Source organism: Onychomys torridus, chromosome 5, assembly GCF_903995425.1.
Source record: "Onychomys torridus chromosome 5, mOncTor1.1, whole genome shotgun sequence".
Classification (NCBI taxonomy): domain Eukaryota; kingdom Metazoa; phylum Chordata; class Mammalia; order Rodentia; family Cricetidae; genus Onychomys; species Onychomys torridus.
The window spans coordinates 120387098-120401805 of NC_050447.1; the positions used below are offsets into that span (position 1 = coordinate 120387098).

Here is a 14708-nt window from a genome sequence, read left to right on the forward strand (position 1 = left end):
AGTAGGAGACCATTTGTCTACCTCACCCAAGGTGCTGAGTCCATTCTCCAGCTCTGAAATCAAAACAAGGGATGGTCAGTGGTGGTTCTAGTCACATAGGCCCATAGCCCTTCATAGAAACTGGAGTCTGGGACGTGTTGGGTGATTGTCGTCACTACAGTACCCAGCATGTACTAAGATGCTTGGAATTAGGCAAGAGCCAGAGCCCTCAGCTACCGAGTGTGCACCCCCCCACCCCCCACCCCCAATTGTCTAGTTAAGCCAATCAGAACCATTTCGCAAGCACACACCTGTAGTACACAGCACCAGGGAGGAAGGCTGAGGCAGCAGCTAGATAACACCAGACTGTAAGGCACTGGAGGGTGTGCTTAAACTAGACAGCAGGAAAAGCAAGTCCAGCAGGGCTAGGATTTACCCTGAAAGGATTTAAGAGCTATGTGGCCTAGCCTCAAAATGGGTAGGTTGAAGTTGCTACTTGGGCGAAGCCAGCAGGTGGCCACCCTGCTCAGTCGGCTTTTGGAACTTAATTGTGTGTGGCAACAGGAATTCTTTAGTGGTGTTGAGGAAGATGGCTGACACAGCCAGAGGCCCCAGGAGACTGCAGCCTAGCAGTCTTCTGTATTTTCATTAGTAAGGGGAGATGATGGAACCTCAAGCCATAGCAGTCAGAGAAGAAGGACATGGCAGTCCTGTCTGTGCACGCCTAAGGATACTTTTTGCCACATCTTGAGCAGAAAGGAAACAGTTTCTCAACTAAATAGGAACTTAACATGTTTTAAGGTCCAGCTTCTTCTAGCTTTGTTTTCATTAAGATTAAGCATTTGCTTGCTGAGGACGCAGCCCCATCAAGTTTATTGCTCATTACTTATTCCTGAGTTTGCTTAGGAAGACTGGAAGTTTTGGGCTCTGTTGGGGATAGAAGGATCGGGGAATTGGACAGGAAATTGCTTCTCAACTGATTGTTTTGTTCTGATCCATTCCTATCACAGAGAAGATAGAGGAGATCTATCGAGCTTTTGTGAAGGAGTCTGGCATCCAGTTCAGCGAGCTGGAGGGACAGGTGTTACAGTTCCATCTAAGTAACCTGGAGTACGCCTGTGGCAGCAGCCTGCACCAGGTGAGCCAGGGGGCCTGAAATACTCTTGCATGAGCTGGGGAGCAGGCTCATCCAGGACAGTGCTGCTGCATAAGCGTGTGGGTCTGAGTTTGGACCCCCAGTCCCTGGGAGAGCACCGGACGTGGTGGTATGTGCTTCTGATCTCAGTGCTGAGGAAGCAGAGACAAGGAGGATCTGTGAGGCTTGCTGTCAGCCATCTCTTGCATCTCTTGCATCTGTCTCTGTCTGTGTGTGTGTGTGTGTCTGTCTGTCTTTCTGTCTGTCTGTCTCCAGTAGCCAGAGTGCCACTGCATACATAATTGGCTAGATGCCAGCCTTCCAGATCTGTTTTCACTGTAAGCTCTGACTATCAAACTCAGGTCACAGGCTTAGGCAACAAGCACTTTCACCCAGAGAGCCATCTTCCTGGGCGCTTTTGTAACCCAGGCTGGGTTTAAACTTGTTACATAGCTCCAATGCCTCTTGCCACTGCCTCCCGGGGTCACAGGCACATACCACCACACTTGGCTGGTGGTTTATTGGTCTTTAAAGTATGGCTTCTCATTCCTCAGCCTCCCAGGTGATAGGGTTACAGACATGTGCCTCCATACTGCCTGTGAAGAAGTTCCCTCTGTATACTCCCAAGGAGGAGATGCTGGGCTGGACCAGAGAGGGGGCCAATAGTCTTGTCCTTTGCTACTCTCTCCCAAGCCCCAGTCCCAATCCTGTGCAGTGGCCTGGAGAGTCATTTTAGTGGAGCCATGTTGTTTAAAAACATTGCTCCAAGAAACCAAGATAATGTAGCATTGCAGTTCTATCCTGTGTGTCTTGTAGAAGTCAGTTTCAGGCTCACCTAACTCATTTAACCAGCTGGGAAGCTAACACTCCATTACCCTGCTTAGAAGCAGTCTTGAGGACACCTCCGCCTCCATGCTATTCTGCATTACAATTTGAAGTGAACCATTTTCCCCAAGCATGCTGGGTCTTGGCCTCTATGGAACTCCTCCTACCCATGTTGAGAGAAGTTTGGCATATTTTCCTGTGGAATTGAACAAACGCAGTTTGACTGCCATAGAATTTGCCTTTGCCAGACTTGCTGATGAAGAGACACTGGCCCACTGGAACATGTGGCTGTGGTAGGCCTTGCCCCTTCCCCATTCCCATCTGCTCTGCTAAAAACTGTTAGATTACATTCCTAAAGGTAGCCCCCAAGGTCCATTCCCTTATTTGGCTGCTTCCACCTCCTGAGGCTGATTACCAGGGTCCAGCTATCAAAGTATTGAAGTCCAGCAATCAGAAGCCCCCTCTGGCTCACCTAACTAACATGCCCAATCAAAATTAAACACCTCATCCTAACACGAGGTCTCCCCCTTTACCGTTTTAAACCGCCATTTGTCCATGTGCCATATCTGTCCCCCCCTCTATGCAGAGACAGTCCTTTGTCCCTGCAGGACACATACCCCTGACCCCTTTCCCTTGTTCCTGTTCCCTTCTTGGTCCCCATTTCCTTTACCACTGCATCCTAGCCCACTATAACCCAGACCTCCCCTCTTCCCCTCTTAAAACTACACCTGCAAGGTCATTTGCTGCTGTTTTCTGCCCGAGTCAGAAAGCAGCCTTTTAACTTTTCTTCCCTGCTAAATAAAGAATCTCTCTATGAAAACAGGTGTTTGGGTGTGGTGCCTAATCTGGGGTCTGGAGGGAACCTCCACTGTGCAGGAGTCCCCTTCAGCTGATGCATAAAATGAAAATGAACTTTTTTTCTTTTTAATCAACGAGTAGTGTCCATTCTCAAATTATTTAAACCTCCTTCCCCCATTTGTCATGTGTGTGGATGTACACGTACATGTGTAGACCAAAGGACAGCCTCATACTGTCCCTTGGGTGCTGTCCACTGTATTTATTTTAGACAAACTCTCACTCTGTAGACTAATCTGGCCTGGAATTTAGGGCAGTGCCTCCGTCTTCCAAGTGCTAGAGTTAGAGGCATGTCGGTTTGGACCTGTTGCTCTAAAGTAAGCCTTTCTGTGTGTCACAGTTTGCCTTTCCCAGACAGTGCTGTACGCTGGGGCTGCGTGTTGTCCTCGCTTCTTCTGGGATTGGTACTCTGCCTCCTGCCTTGGGTGCCTTTTCCCACCTGGATCTCTTTTTGATATCATCAGGGGCAGCTTGTGTGTTTACATTATGGATTCCTAACATGTATTATTTCCCAGGTGTCTGCACGCTCCTGGGACCACAATGAATTCTTTGCACAGTTTGCTGGTGACCATACTCTTCTAACTCCTGGATACTCCACTATCATTGAAAAACTGGCTGAAGGACTAGATATTCGCCTCAAATCTCCAGTGAGTTTGGACGGTGGGAGGCTCTGGTTTTTCCTTGTTTGAGGAGGATCTATAGCTGAGAATGATTCTCAGGTAATAGGTATGTGTTTGGACAGTCAGCCAGTGTCTCCCAAGGCTTTGAAGGGTGCAAATGTAGCCTGAGAAGCACAGCATCCACTCAGTTAAGTAGTGCCTAAGGTTTGGAAACCAGAGTGGCCTGGGCATAGTTCACTAATACAGTGTTTGAGTACCTCATGACCTTGCTAATCCTACTCTAACACTTCAGTTCATCATCCCAATGGGCTGACATCATCATTGTTTCAGAAATGATCTATCACACTTTGTGCTATAAGAAAGGGTTTTCCATTATCCTGGCATGTTTATAAACTAACTCTTGAGTTCAGCTGTAACCACTCAAGAATGCTGCATGCCCAGCACTTACTGGTCCGCATAGCCTCAGCAGTACACACACATGCATGGGAGTGGGAAAGTTCCTGACCCTCACGTTGTTTCTAAATGTTTGTCTTGAACAGGTGCAAAGTATAGATTATACTGGAGATGAAGTGCAAGTTACCACGACAGATGGTATAGGGCATTCTGCACAAAAGGTAGGTGCTGGGGTCCTACTAGGATAGAGCATCATACTGCCAAGGGCCTGTGGAGAAGAAAACAGTCTTTGCTGTCAAGCAGTTTGTCCTTGGCAGTCTGCCTAGAGACTTGTTAGCTTCTAATGAAGTAGGTCTACCCATAAGTTTTGGGTAGCTTATAAATCTGAAATAGTCAAGTACCATCTAAACACATGGCAGATAGAATTCTGTGATCCTTAAAGTGGGTTCTGTGGTACACTGGTCCTAATAATTGAATAAGAACATTCCCAGAGCCGGCACTATTGAGCTCTAATGTGAGGGCCTGGATGTCATCCTCAGCTCTTCCTCCTGGAAATGCCTTGGTCACATGAGTTTAGGAAATGTTACATAGTACCGCCTCTTAGGGTTGAAAGGGATGTCAAAAGGGCTTGGAGAAGTTGTGCATTGAAGAGACCTGTTACTTCAGTTCTGTACTTTTACCATGGAACGCTTTTAAAATTCAAGTTTTCGTCTTGAAAGTGTACTCTCATGGAGCTTAAGTACTTTGATGTAACTTGGATTTTGGTAAACAGCTTCAATAGGTGCATAGTGCAAGGTGCTGGGTCTTGTTCCTGAACTCACAATGTGAAGCCTAGTACTGCAAAACAAAGGCAGTTCCTTGGGATAGAGATTGAATAAACCCTGAAAGCTTGGTTATTTCTGGAGCTGGAATGATGATAAAGAGATCTCACTGATGGATCCTGTCACCTGTTGGCAGACTAGCTTTGCTTTCTCCTCTTCATTATCTGACACCTTTTCACAGTCCTGAGTATTCATTCAGAAACAAAGGCTTGCATGTCACACGGGGAGGACATGGCCTAGAGATGCCATGGGTTGGGAGTGTCTTAAACTCCTGTCATCAGCTGGCTGGGAGACCATGCAGTGGTTCTCAGCACCCTGCAGGGATTCTCATTGAACTTGGTTGGGTATGTTTTTCAAGCCTCTCTGAGATTTCTTTGCAGCTTGCTGGAGCCACTGGGCAGTGGTATCACTGTAAGCTCCTACTGTGTAAGTTCCTCCTAAGGCTAGTATCCTAAGTACGGCCTTTTAAAATTACAACTCAGCTAACTATTCAACGGAGGCAATTGTGTCTGCATCTTAGTGTCTATGAGAACAGGACACTTGGTGTTTCCCTGCCTGGTCACCCTTACTCTCTGCTGATGTTGGCGACACATAGGCACTCCTGAGCCTTTGTATTTAGGCCTTCCAGATGAATTGGCATAGCTACGAATTGTACTTTGAAATGTTTAAAGCAAATATTTTTATTATATGGCTAATATTCATCAGTTTGTATTGGATGTCTTCTTGAACATGTGAGTGAAAGCATTGCAACCCAGCTGGGGAGATAAAGACTTGTGACAGACTAACTCAGTCTAGGTTGCTTTCGCGGAAAATGAGCCTCATTGTCCCACCAGGGTGAGTTTGTACCACTGGCCTAGTGGCTTACTCAAGAGCTGCTACTCTTGGAGTTTTGTTGGTAAGACTTCTAGGTTTTACTTATTTTTTGCAGTTGTCATGTCAGCTGTTGTTTGGCAATGACTATTTTGGTCATGCGGATGCTAGTACACACAAATAGATTGTAGGAGAGAACATGTTTTATACTTTAATACTTTGGGGTGGCAGAAAGTAGTGACAAAACTCACAGAACTCTGGACTTGCTTTGATTCTGGAATTGGTGGTTAAACCAAATATATGGAGTATTTGAGGAGGAGAGTAGATAGGATGTTGAGAATTCAGTTGCGTTCCACCTGCATCCTTGTTTCATCTAGTCCTGCAGATACTGAAAGGCAGATATATTTCTTTCCCTCCCTCTTCCTTCAGACTCCCTTGCTGCTACAGTTTTCCCTGTAAGTGAGATGCAACCAGTCATATACACATCTGGGAGGTGGAGCCTGCTTCGCTATTGCTTCCTCTGCTGAGAGCACAGTGGTGAAGGTGCTTGGTTTTGCTGTGGCAGGGATAGCAGGGGTCCCATGAAGCCAAAAGGCAGGGCAGGAAACGCCTGTTTGCTGGTACAGGTCTTTCTATCTACTGGTAGCAGTAGTAATGACTCCTTCGTTGATTTTGGAACTAGAACTTTCTGAATGGTAAGGTGAGACAGCAGTTATCCTTGACGGCTTGTTATTATGTGGCCTCAAGGGTCTTTTTCCCCCACAATAGGTCCTTGGTGTGTAGCCTCGGTTGGCCTTAACTTTACAAGTGCTAGATTATAGGCCTATGCTACCATACCCAGCTGAGAGTTCAATCTGACCTTTAAAACTACTGGAGACCTTGTAGTAAAGTGCCTACTGCTTAAAAAGTTCTCATGTGGTTTCACAGTTTATAACCCTAGTACTTGTGATCTGCTTATCAATTATGGAGCATATTATTGCCTCCTACTTTGAAGTGGTCCTCTGATTCTCGATCAGTAAGGACAAGCATTTCCTGTGTAGACTACTGACAGGCATGGCAATGAGAGTGACAGAACAGCTGTTATTTTGGGTCCCCCCTCCCCATTTCTTTTTCATTTTTTTGTGGACAAGATCTGACTGTGTATCTGATTGGCCTGGGGCTTGCTGTGTAGTCCAGGCTGATTTTGATCATCTTGTCTCTATCTCTGGAGTGCTAGGATTACAAATATTTACCACCATGCTTGGCTGGGCCATTTCCATAAATAGCACTGCATTTCAGAGATGAAGTATGCTACCCTCCTGACCCAGCATTATCACTAGCCATCAAGAAAGTTCTTTATGTACATTCCTGTGTGGATGCTACTTTTGCTCAGCTAGGCTCAATTGTGCAGTGAACAATCTGTGTGATCTTACATAACACCCCTTGTTCTTAGAACATAAAGTGGGATATTGACAGTTTTACAACTAGAAGTAGAGCATTCTCTGCTCAGGTGTTGGTCTGAGCCACTGAGAAGCATGGGTAGTTTCAGATGCTATGTTGTGTTAATTGTTCCCCACAGGTATTAGTCACTGTACCATTGGCCATACTACAGAGAGGTGCTATCCAGTTTAATCCACCATTATCAGAGAAGAAGATGAAGGCCATCAATAGCTTGGGCGCAGGCATCATTGAAAAGGTGACCTAAATTACCTTAGCCTCAGAACTCAAGAGATAGTGCTGGCTGATAGTTTTGTATGGATAATATAACCTTTTGTACAATTAGGCAAACAAAAGAGAGTTAGTAAACAGAATATACTATATACATGTATGATTGTCAAAGAACCAATTTACTCAGTTAAAAATGGGGAGGGAGATATTATGAAAAAGTTTAGCCTTAAAAATTTCTGATATAACGGGTTAAAAAAGGCCAGCTGAATTCCACTTTGACTTTTAGGGGAATCAGTTCTCTTGAACCCCTAGAATGGGGTCTCATGTAGTCTAGACTGCCTTCAAACTATGTAGCTAGGGGTAGATTTGAAGTCCTGGTTGTCACCTGCCTACCATGCCCAGCAGGGAAATGAATCTGGTTAGCTGAGTTTGGCTTTGCTGTAAGCTGCTCTTCATTTGTTTTGTTCTCCTGTGTCCGTCCTCTCCCTGGGTCCCAGTGTGCCCAGGGTTTCGGATTTTTGCAGCCTTTATGGTCTCCTTTAGCAGTCAAGGCAGTGTGGGAGACACTAGGCCTTTTGAGTGGTTTGTGGCTTATGGAAGCTCAGGACTGAATAGGTGGGGAGTTCTGAACCTAGTGTAGTTGTTTCTAAGTAGACTTCTAGGTTGCACTTAGAGATGGCCTGTGATTGACACGGGGTGTTTACCCTTCTCTTGCTTGCTTTCCAGATTGCCTTGCAGTTTCCATATAGATTTTGGGACAGTAAAGTTCAAGGGGCTGACTTTTTTGGTCATGTTCCTCCCAGTGCCAGCCAGCGAGGGCTCTTTGCTGTATACTATGACATGGACCCCCAGGTAAAGTTTTGTGGTGTGGTTTGAATTCCTTTCTTGAAGTTTAGGGTTTGCAAATTATGTGCCATGAACAGAAATGAACCACGGTTGTGTAGCTCTGTGTTATGTGTTTATATTCTGGGGAGGATGCAGCGACTGGGGCATTTCCTTTGGGATAAAGAGTCCCAGTCCTTGCCCTGTTTTCTTAAAAGTATCAATTCTGCTCTCTGGGGGATGACTCGGAGCTCACTTTCAGGTTGAAAGTGAATTCCTCAGGTAGGGCCAGTGACAGCACAGTGAAGAAGTGGACCAAACTTCCTAACTGTTGTCTCTGTGCTAGAAGGTTGGATATGGGATGTCCGTGTGAGGGCTGTGATGGCAGTAGATGAGAAAGGTAGACATTCGAGTACAGCCCTGGGGGTAGAAAGCTGTGGGAACATCCCTGCAGCTGTGCTGCCCAAACAGAGGAACCTAGCCACCGCTTCCTACTTTTCCTCACTTAGGGGAGTGCTTTGGGGGGGTTCATGTGGGAGCCATGGAAGGTTGTATTTAATTATTCCTGCGGATTTCTTTCTCAAACTTACTGCTGCTTCTCAAACAAAATTTCATAAACAGCCAAGGGAACTTTGAATTTGACATTTCCATTATTTCATGAGTGTTTCTTTCCAGCAGGGGACTGTAGTGGGGGATGAGTAATGTGCATGAGGAGAATGGATGGGGATTGAAGTAGAGATAAAGGACAATGGGACACAATGAAATTCAGCCTAGGAGAATGAGGCCCTTGTGTGTGGAAATGAGCCTTTACAGCAAATGTCCTGTGCTTCCCCCGCCACCTGCAAAAGCAGCAGAGTGTACTGATGTCCGTGATCACAGGGGAGGCAGTGGCATCCCTCAAGACCATGGATGACAAGCAGGTGTTACAGCAGTGCATGGGCGTCCTTCGGGAGCTGTTTAAGGAGCAGGTGAGAAAAACCCTCCTTGAGAGGATTAATGTGCTTATTATTGTGGATGTGGTCTGAGCAGGTGGGACTGGAAGCCAGTCTGCATTACTGAATACGAAGGGATCAAGACAGGCCACATTATTTTCCTTGCAGTTGCCCTCTCCACATGAGGAACTAGCTGAGTACTGGGACTGCTATAGCAAAATGCCACAGCACAGGTGCTGAGACTTAGTCGTTTATAGTTCCGCAGGCTCAGGCCCAGGATTAAGATGTCTAGCTGGGTTGGTCTCTATAGAACTCCTCATGGTTTACAGATGTTTTCCTTGGTATCCCTGAATCCTTTTCCTTCTGTGTTCTAAAGACAGAAGCTGGTCACACTGAATTAGTCCTTCTCTTAACACCCCCATTATAATCCAGTTACCTAGTAAAGATACACACTTCCAAGTTCCGTTTGGATGGACTTAGTACTAAAACTTGGGTCTGCTGGAGCTGTAGAGCAGCAGTCCACAATACGACTGTCTTCTTTTTCTCATCACATCAATTATACTATCTTCCTCTCCTAAGACTGTAAAAGGCCATGTTTTCTTTAGTTGCCATGTTTACCCAAGCTGTAATGCTTTGACTACATTCTTTAAAAAGAAAACATCTATGTATATAAATATGCATGCCATTTACATATCCGTAATGTCAGAGGACAACCTCCTTCCACTATGTTCTAGTGATCACTTAGGTCATCAGGCTTTGGCAGAAGTGCCTTACCCACTGAGCTGTCCAGCTTACCGGGCAATATACAACATTCCTTTTAAAGAAGGGTGTTTTCTAAAATTTCCTAGTGCACCACATAAACAAGTCTCTCTACAAGGAGCTCCGGGTACCTTTTTTCATTCTTTGGCGATCTGGAAGTAGCCATGACCTGTCTCTAATTAAGAGTAGAAACAGAAGTGAAGTGACTCAAAATTAGAAATTCTGAGGATCATTCAGCTGTTGCCGGTTCTTTATAAGAGGATCTAACTAGTCATGTAACTGTCACACAGTCGCGCTCAGCTTTGGTTTCCACCTGGATTTTTAGTTACTTGAAACTGTAGTTATAGGGAAGTGTTTCTCAGGTTAAAGCTTGTCAGAGGCCAGTGGACAAAACTAAGTTTAGTTTATAGCCACTGTAACCATTCCTTGTACAGGATGGGTCTTTGCAGGTGAAGCACAGAAGTGGAGGGATAGAGTGGGGCTGGGGAAGGGAAAGAGTTAAGGGGAAGGAGGGACAGACATATTACTGCTTAGGAGGCTACCACAATAAACACAGGCCTACTGGGGGAACATTTCTTTCTAATTGGGTTGTGGTGTATCTGAGTTCCTTTTGATCCTTTTTTAAACATAATTTCTTGTTTGCACATAAGGAGATCCCAGATCCCATTAAGTATTTTGTCACACGGTGGAGCACAGAGCCATGGATCCAGATGGCATATAGTTTCGTCAAGACATTTGGAAGTGGTGAGGCCTATGACATCATTGCTGAAGAAATACAAGGAACTGTCTTTTTTGCTGGTGAGGTACGTATCTTGACATCACACCCAATCTTTTTATTTTCAGTAAAAATGGCTGTCTTAAAACCCAAGTCAAGTATGTTTGAGTATCTCGTGACTGCACATGATAGAAGCCCTCTCCATTCTGAAAGCCTGCCTTATATTTCTCCTAGCAGGCATTTTTACTGTCTGGCTTCCTGTGAACAGATCCTTCTTGTAGGTGTATCTTCCTCTTATTTATATTGGCATTGTATAATAATACTAGACTCTGGCTTACTTTGTTGTATTAAAAATATAGCTTATTTAGTCTCTATGCACCATTCTTTTAATGCAGCTATTTTACTTAGTTGGTATCCATGCTCTTTTTTTTTTTTTTTTTTTGGTTTTTCTAGACAGGGTTTCTCTGTGTAGCTTTGCGCCTTTCCTATAGAACTCACTTTGTTGACCAGGCTGGCCTTGAACGCACAGAGATCCACCTGCCTCTGCCTCCCGAGTGCTGGGATTAAAGGCGTGCATCACCTCCACCCGGCAGTATCCATGCTTTGTTAAGACCAGGTCTCACTCTATAGTCCAGGCTGGATTGCAACAATCCTCCTGCCCCATACTCTGGAGAGATTCCAGGTGTGAGCTAACATACTTGGTTGGTATCTGTGTTTTTAACTGTCATGTGCAATGGAATGTTTACTGCTGAGCCAAGGTGTTCATGGTTCATTATTAAACAGCTTTCTGCTTTCTTGATAGATGTTTTGGTGCCTGTCTCCTCTACCCTTCAGTCAACTCCAATTTACAATTCACGCAGATCTCCATCCTAGCTAGCTTATTATCTGAACCCTTGTTCACTGACAGATTATAGTATGGTCTTTTGCCGGGCGGACTCTGAACTTCTCTAATCCTTACCATTAAAGAACTAGTCTTTCACTGCAGCAATTTACTCCTGATCACTTTCTCCCGTTTTCTTTATCCTTACATCTTCTGTCCTTCAAACTCTTAGATTGCCAACCTTATCTCTTTATTTGACGATGTTAGGTAATCTTTCCACTTTGAAATGTTTTTATTGCTCTACCATTCTGACTCCGACAATTGTCTCAGTTATTTAGGCTTTTGAAAAAGGTTTCCTGTTTTCCTTACTGCTTGTGAGGCACATTTGAAAAACCTTCATAGCTCCAGCAATGACAGCACTGCCTGGAAACCTTTCTTTTCTGTAGTAGCTTTGATTTTGGCATTTTGGATGCTGGAAGGCTCAGTGGTAATTAGGAAGGATACCTTGTATTTAACAGAATGCCTATGTTTTTCTGAGAAGAAGGGTACGTTTGAAGGGTAAATGTGTGCCAGAGCTCAGCCTGAGGTATGCCATTTCCCTGAAGCGTCCACCTTGGGTTTTTGTTTTGTTTTGCTGAGACAGGGTTTCATAGGCCTGGAGTTTACCAAGTGGATTATACTTGCTGGGCAGAAAACGCACTTTAGAGACTCACCTTCCTTCAGTTGAGGACAAGGGTGTGCCACTCAGTCTATCAAGCTTTGTAGACATGTAGATCCCTGTGCTTGAAGAGGAAGGCCATCATCATCTCCCTAGACCTAAGTGCTTTGGAGACCAGCCACAGCCTGCACTGCTTTGCTTCTTCAAGCCCCGAAGGCTGACATTTCCCAGAGTCTTTGGAGAATTGTTTTGACTTTTGATAGTTCCTGTTCTCCGTCCCATCATAAAGGCAGCTCTATTACAAGTTTACCTGCAGTCATACTTGGTATATTGTAATCTGGGGTTACAAGTCTAGTTTTACCAGAAACTGTTTGACAGAGACATCTTAAGCCAGCTGTGCAAATTGCACATAATGGCCATATACCAGGCAGCATTTGCCATCTGCTTCTAGAGATGGTAGTTTTAGGCTAAGGTAGGATTTATTTAGACTCTTTGCTTTCCCTGGGTAGTTATTCTCATGTTCTTCTGAATACTAATTTCTGAGGTTTCTGTGATTCATACTTTCTCCCAGCACTTAACTTTTACTGTCCTAGATAGTATTTCTGTAGATGCCACAGTACTTGGCAAGGACATCAGATACATGTTGTAGAAGTCTGGTAAAGCATAGTAAAAGAAGCCAAGGTTCAAGGCTGTCATGAACACATCTTTTTTAGGTAGACCAGAAAAAGTATAAGGTCATATGACCTGTTGATGTCATCAATTCTCTATGCACAATCTGAAAGTTTCCTTTTTCCCCCCACAGGCAACAAACAGACATTTCCCACAAACTGTTACAGGGGCATATTTGAGTGGTGTTCGAGAAGCAAGCAAGATTGCAGCCTTTTAAAAACAAACAGAAAACAAAAAGAACATGTATGGACTTAAGCTTTCTTCTGTGTCCCAAATGGAAAAGTTTAAAACACAAGTTGAACTTAAGTTTTGTAAGAGAGAGGAGACTCCGTATAGTAAAATTGAAATGTTTCTGTGGTAATAGGAAAATGTAAACCCATTTCACTCTTCTGAAATCACTGACCCTCAAAATCCTTCTAGGCACTTGTATTTAATTTTATTTTTCCATAGGCCCAATTAGTGCTGAGTCCTGTGGTTTTCAGAAGGTGGCACAGTATAGCCTAACATTGGGACCTTTGTTCTGGTTGGAGATTCCCTTCAGACTGGACATTCTAGTTGGCAGATTACTTTTCATATATTGTGAAACCAGGTAATCCAGCAGGGGTCACTAGCAAACTTAGAGAAAGCCATGTGCTTTTCTGTGACAATTTATCAGTACCTTTACCAATGAGCCTTAATATTTTTACACAGCTCCAATATTTGGGCTTTTCTTAAAATTTTAATTCTTTTTTGATACAATTTGAAGGTATGACATGAAGCTTCTAGGCTATTTTATACTACATATATTTCTTTTCATTGGGTATTCAAAACTTAAGATTCAGGTATATTTTGATATTTTAGATCTGTGCATTCATCAGGAACATAAGACTCACAATTCCTTAACAGTGAGTATGTATGTTACATTGTCAATGGATGCAGAATGTTTTCACACTATAAAAAAACTAAAACCATTTTTGGGTGGGTAGCACACTTGAAATTTGACAAAAATCTTGTCAGAATAATGAAAAGCCCCTCTTCACTTATTTTTAAAGTGACTTTCACAGTGTCTAATATTTTATATAGTTTACAGTGAGTTTCCCATAGGCAGGTCCACTGGAAAACTGCACAACAATTTAATTATCTTGGTACACAGCACATACTGTAAGCCATATATTAAAGTCTGGACATGGCAAAACTTTTCCACTTCAAGATTCAACATGGGTTTCAGGGTCTTTTAGATGCCTATTCTGCCAAGAAACTTCAGTTGACAAACTAGAAATATGCTTTTGTTTTAAAAAGTCTTTGAACAATTCTTTGAATTATACTGATCTGGTTTTAAAAGGGGGCTATACAAAGGACTTTAAAGCCACTTTTTGAAATGAGGTATTTCTGAAATTCAAAAACTAGCTTGTTAACAAAAGATCTTACACAAAGAATGTACATTGAAGTGAGCACTCAACAGTCTAGTATACACCCTCCCCATCAAAGTGTGATACAAGCCAATGACTACATATTTAAAAGTTAATTACTCACTGTACTTAGAGGTTATTTGTTGAGACTCATTGGTACTGATAAGGGAAGTATTCTGCTTTAAAGTGTAAGTAATTAATATGTTTAGTGTGTGTGAAGTGATAAATGCAAAATGTTAAATTTCAGTCTAAGTTATTTAGTTTCTAGGCACTTGAGCTTGTATTATGCCATCTCGTATAAATGTGTATTTAATTTTCTCCCCGTTTTAAGTGACAAAATTTCCTATTTTGTTCTACAGGAACTATGGTACTTTTGAGTTTATATTTTTCAACCTCTAAGATTTCTGTTAATGAGAGCTGGGCAGAGGTGGCGTACACCTTTAATCCCAACACTCAGAAGGCAGAGGCAGGTGGATCTGAGTTCCAGGACAGCAAGGGCTGTTTCACAGAGAAACCCTGTTTTCAACTAACCAAAAAAAAAAAAAAAAAAAATTTTTTTGGGTTAATGAGCAGAACTGTATACTTACAGCGATAACTACACATCATGAATCATTGGTTATGTAAAACTACTTAACTTTTGCAAATACCCTTAATAAATGGTTATAGCATCACTCTGTTACCTTTGATTCCAATTCTTTTAAACTTTTGGTCATAAACATTTACTTTTCTTTAAAATTTCCATTTCTTTAAAATAGCAAACAATCACTTCAAAAGTGGTCAGTTAGCCAGGTGGTGGCGGTGGCGCATGCCTTTAGTCCCCAGCACTCGGGAAGCAGAGGCAGGTGGATCTCCTGTGAGTT

At 43.3% G+C, this 14708-nt stretch overlaps 1 protein-coding gene across 2 annotated transcripts in view; it reads left to right on the forward strand.

Annotated features, from left to right (window-relative positions):
- The window catches only part of Kdm1b (lysine demethylase 1B), a 42119-nt gene extending 27806 nt beyond the window's left edge, over window positions 1–14313 (forward strand). For both annotated transcript variants that reach the window (XM_036188377.1, XM_036188378.1), the window contains exons 14-21: window positions 990–1117; window positions 3310–3441; window positions 3954–4028; window positions 6997–7113; window positions 7812–7937; window positions 8759–8875; window positions 10249–10401; window positions 12594–14313. In XM_036188377.1, coding sequence (XP_036044270.1) covers window positions 990–1117; window positions 3310–3441; window positions 3954–4028; window positions 6997–7113; window positions 7812–7937; window positions 8759–8875; window positions 10249–10401; window positions 12594–12677 — 932 coding nt within the window. In that variant the 3' untranslated portion in view covers window positions 12678–14313. The remainder of the gene's footprint in view (window positions 1–989; window positions 1118–3309; window positions 3442–3953; window positions 4029–6996; window positions 7114–7811; window positions 7938–8758; window positions 8876–10248; window positions 10402–12593) is intronic.
- Window positions 14314–14708: the final 395 nt, after the last annotated feature.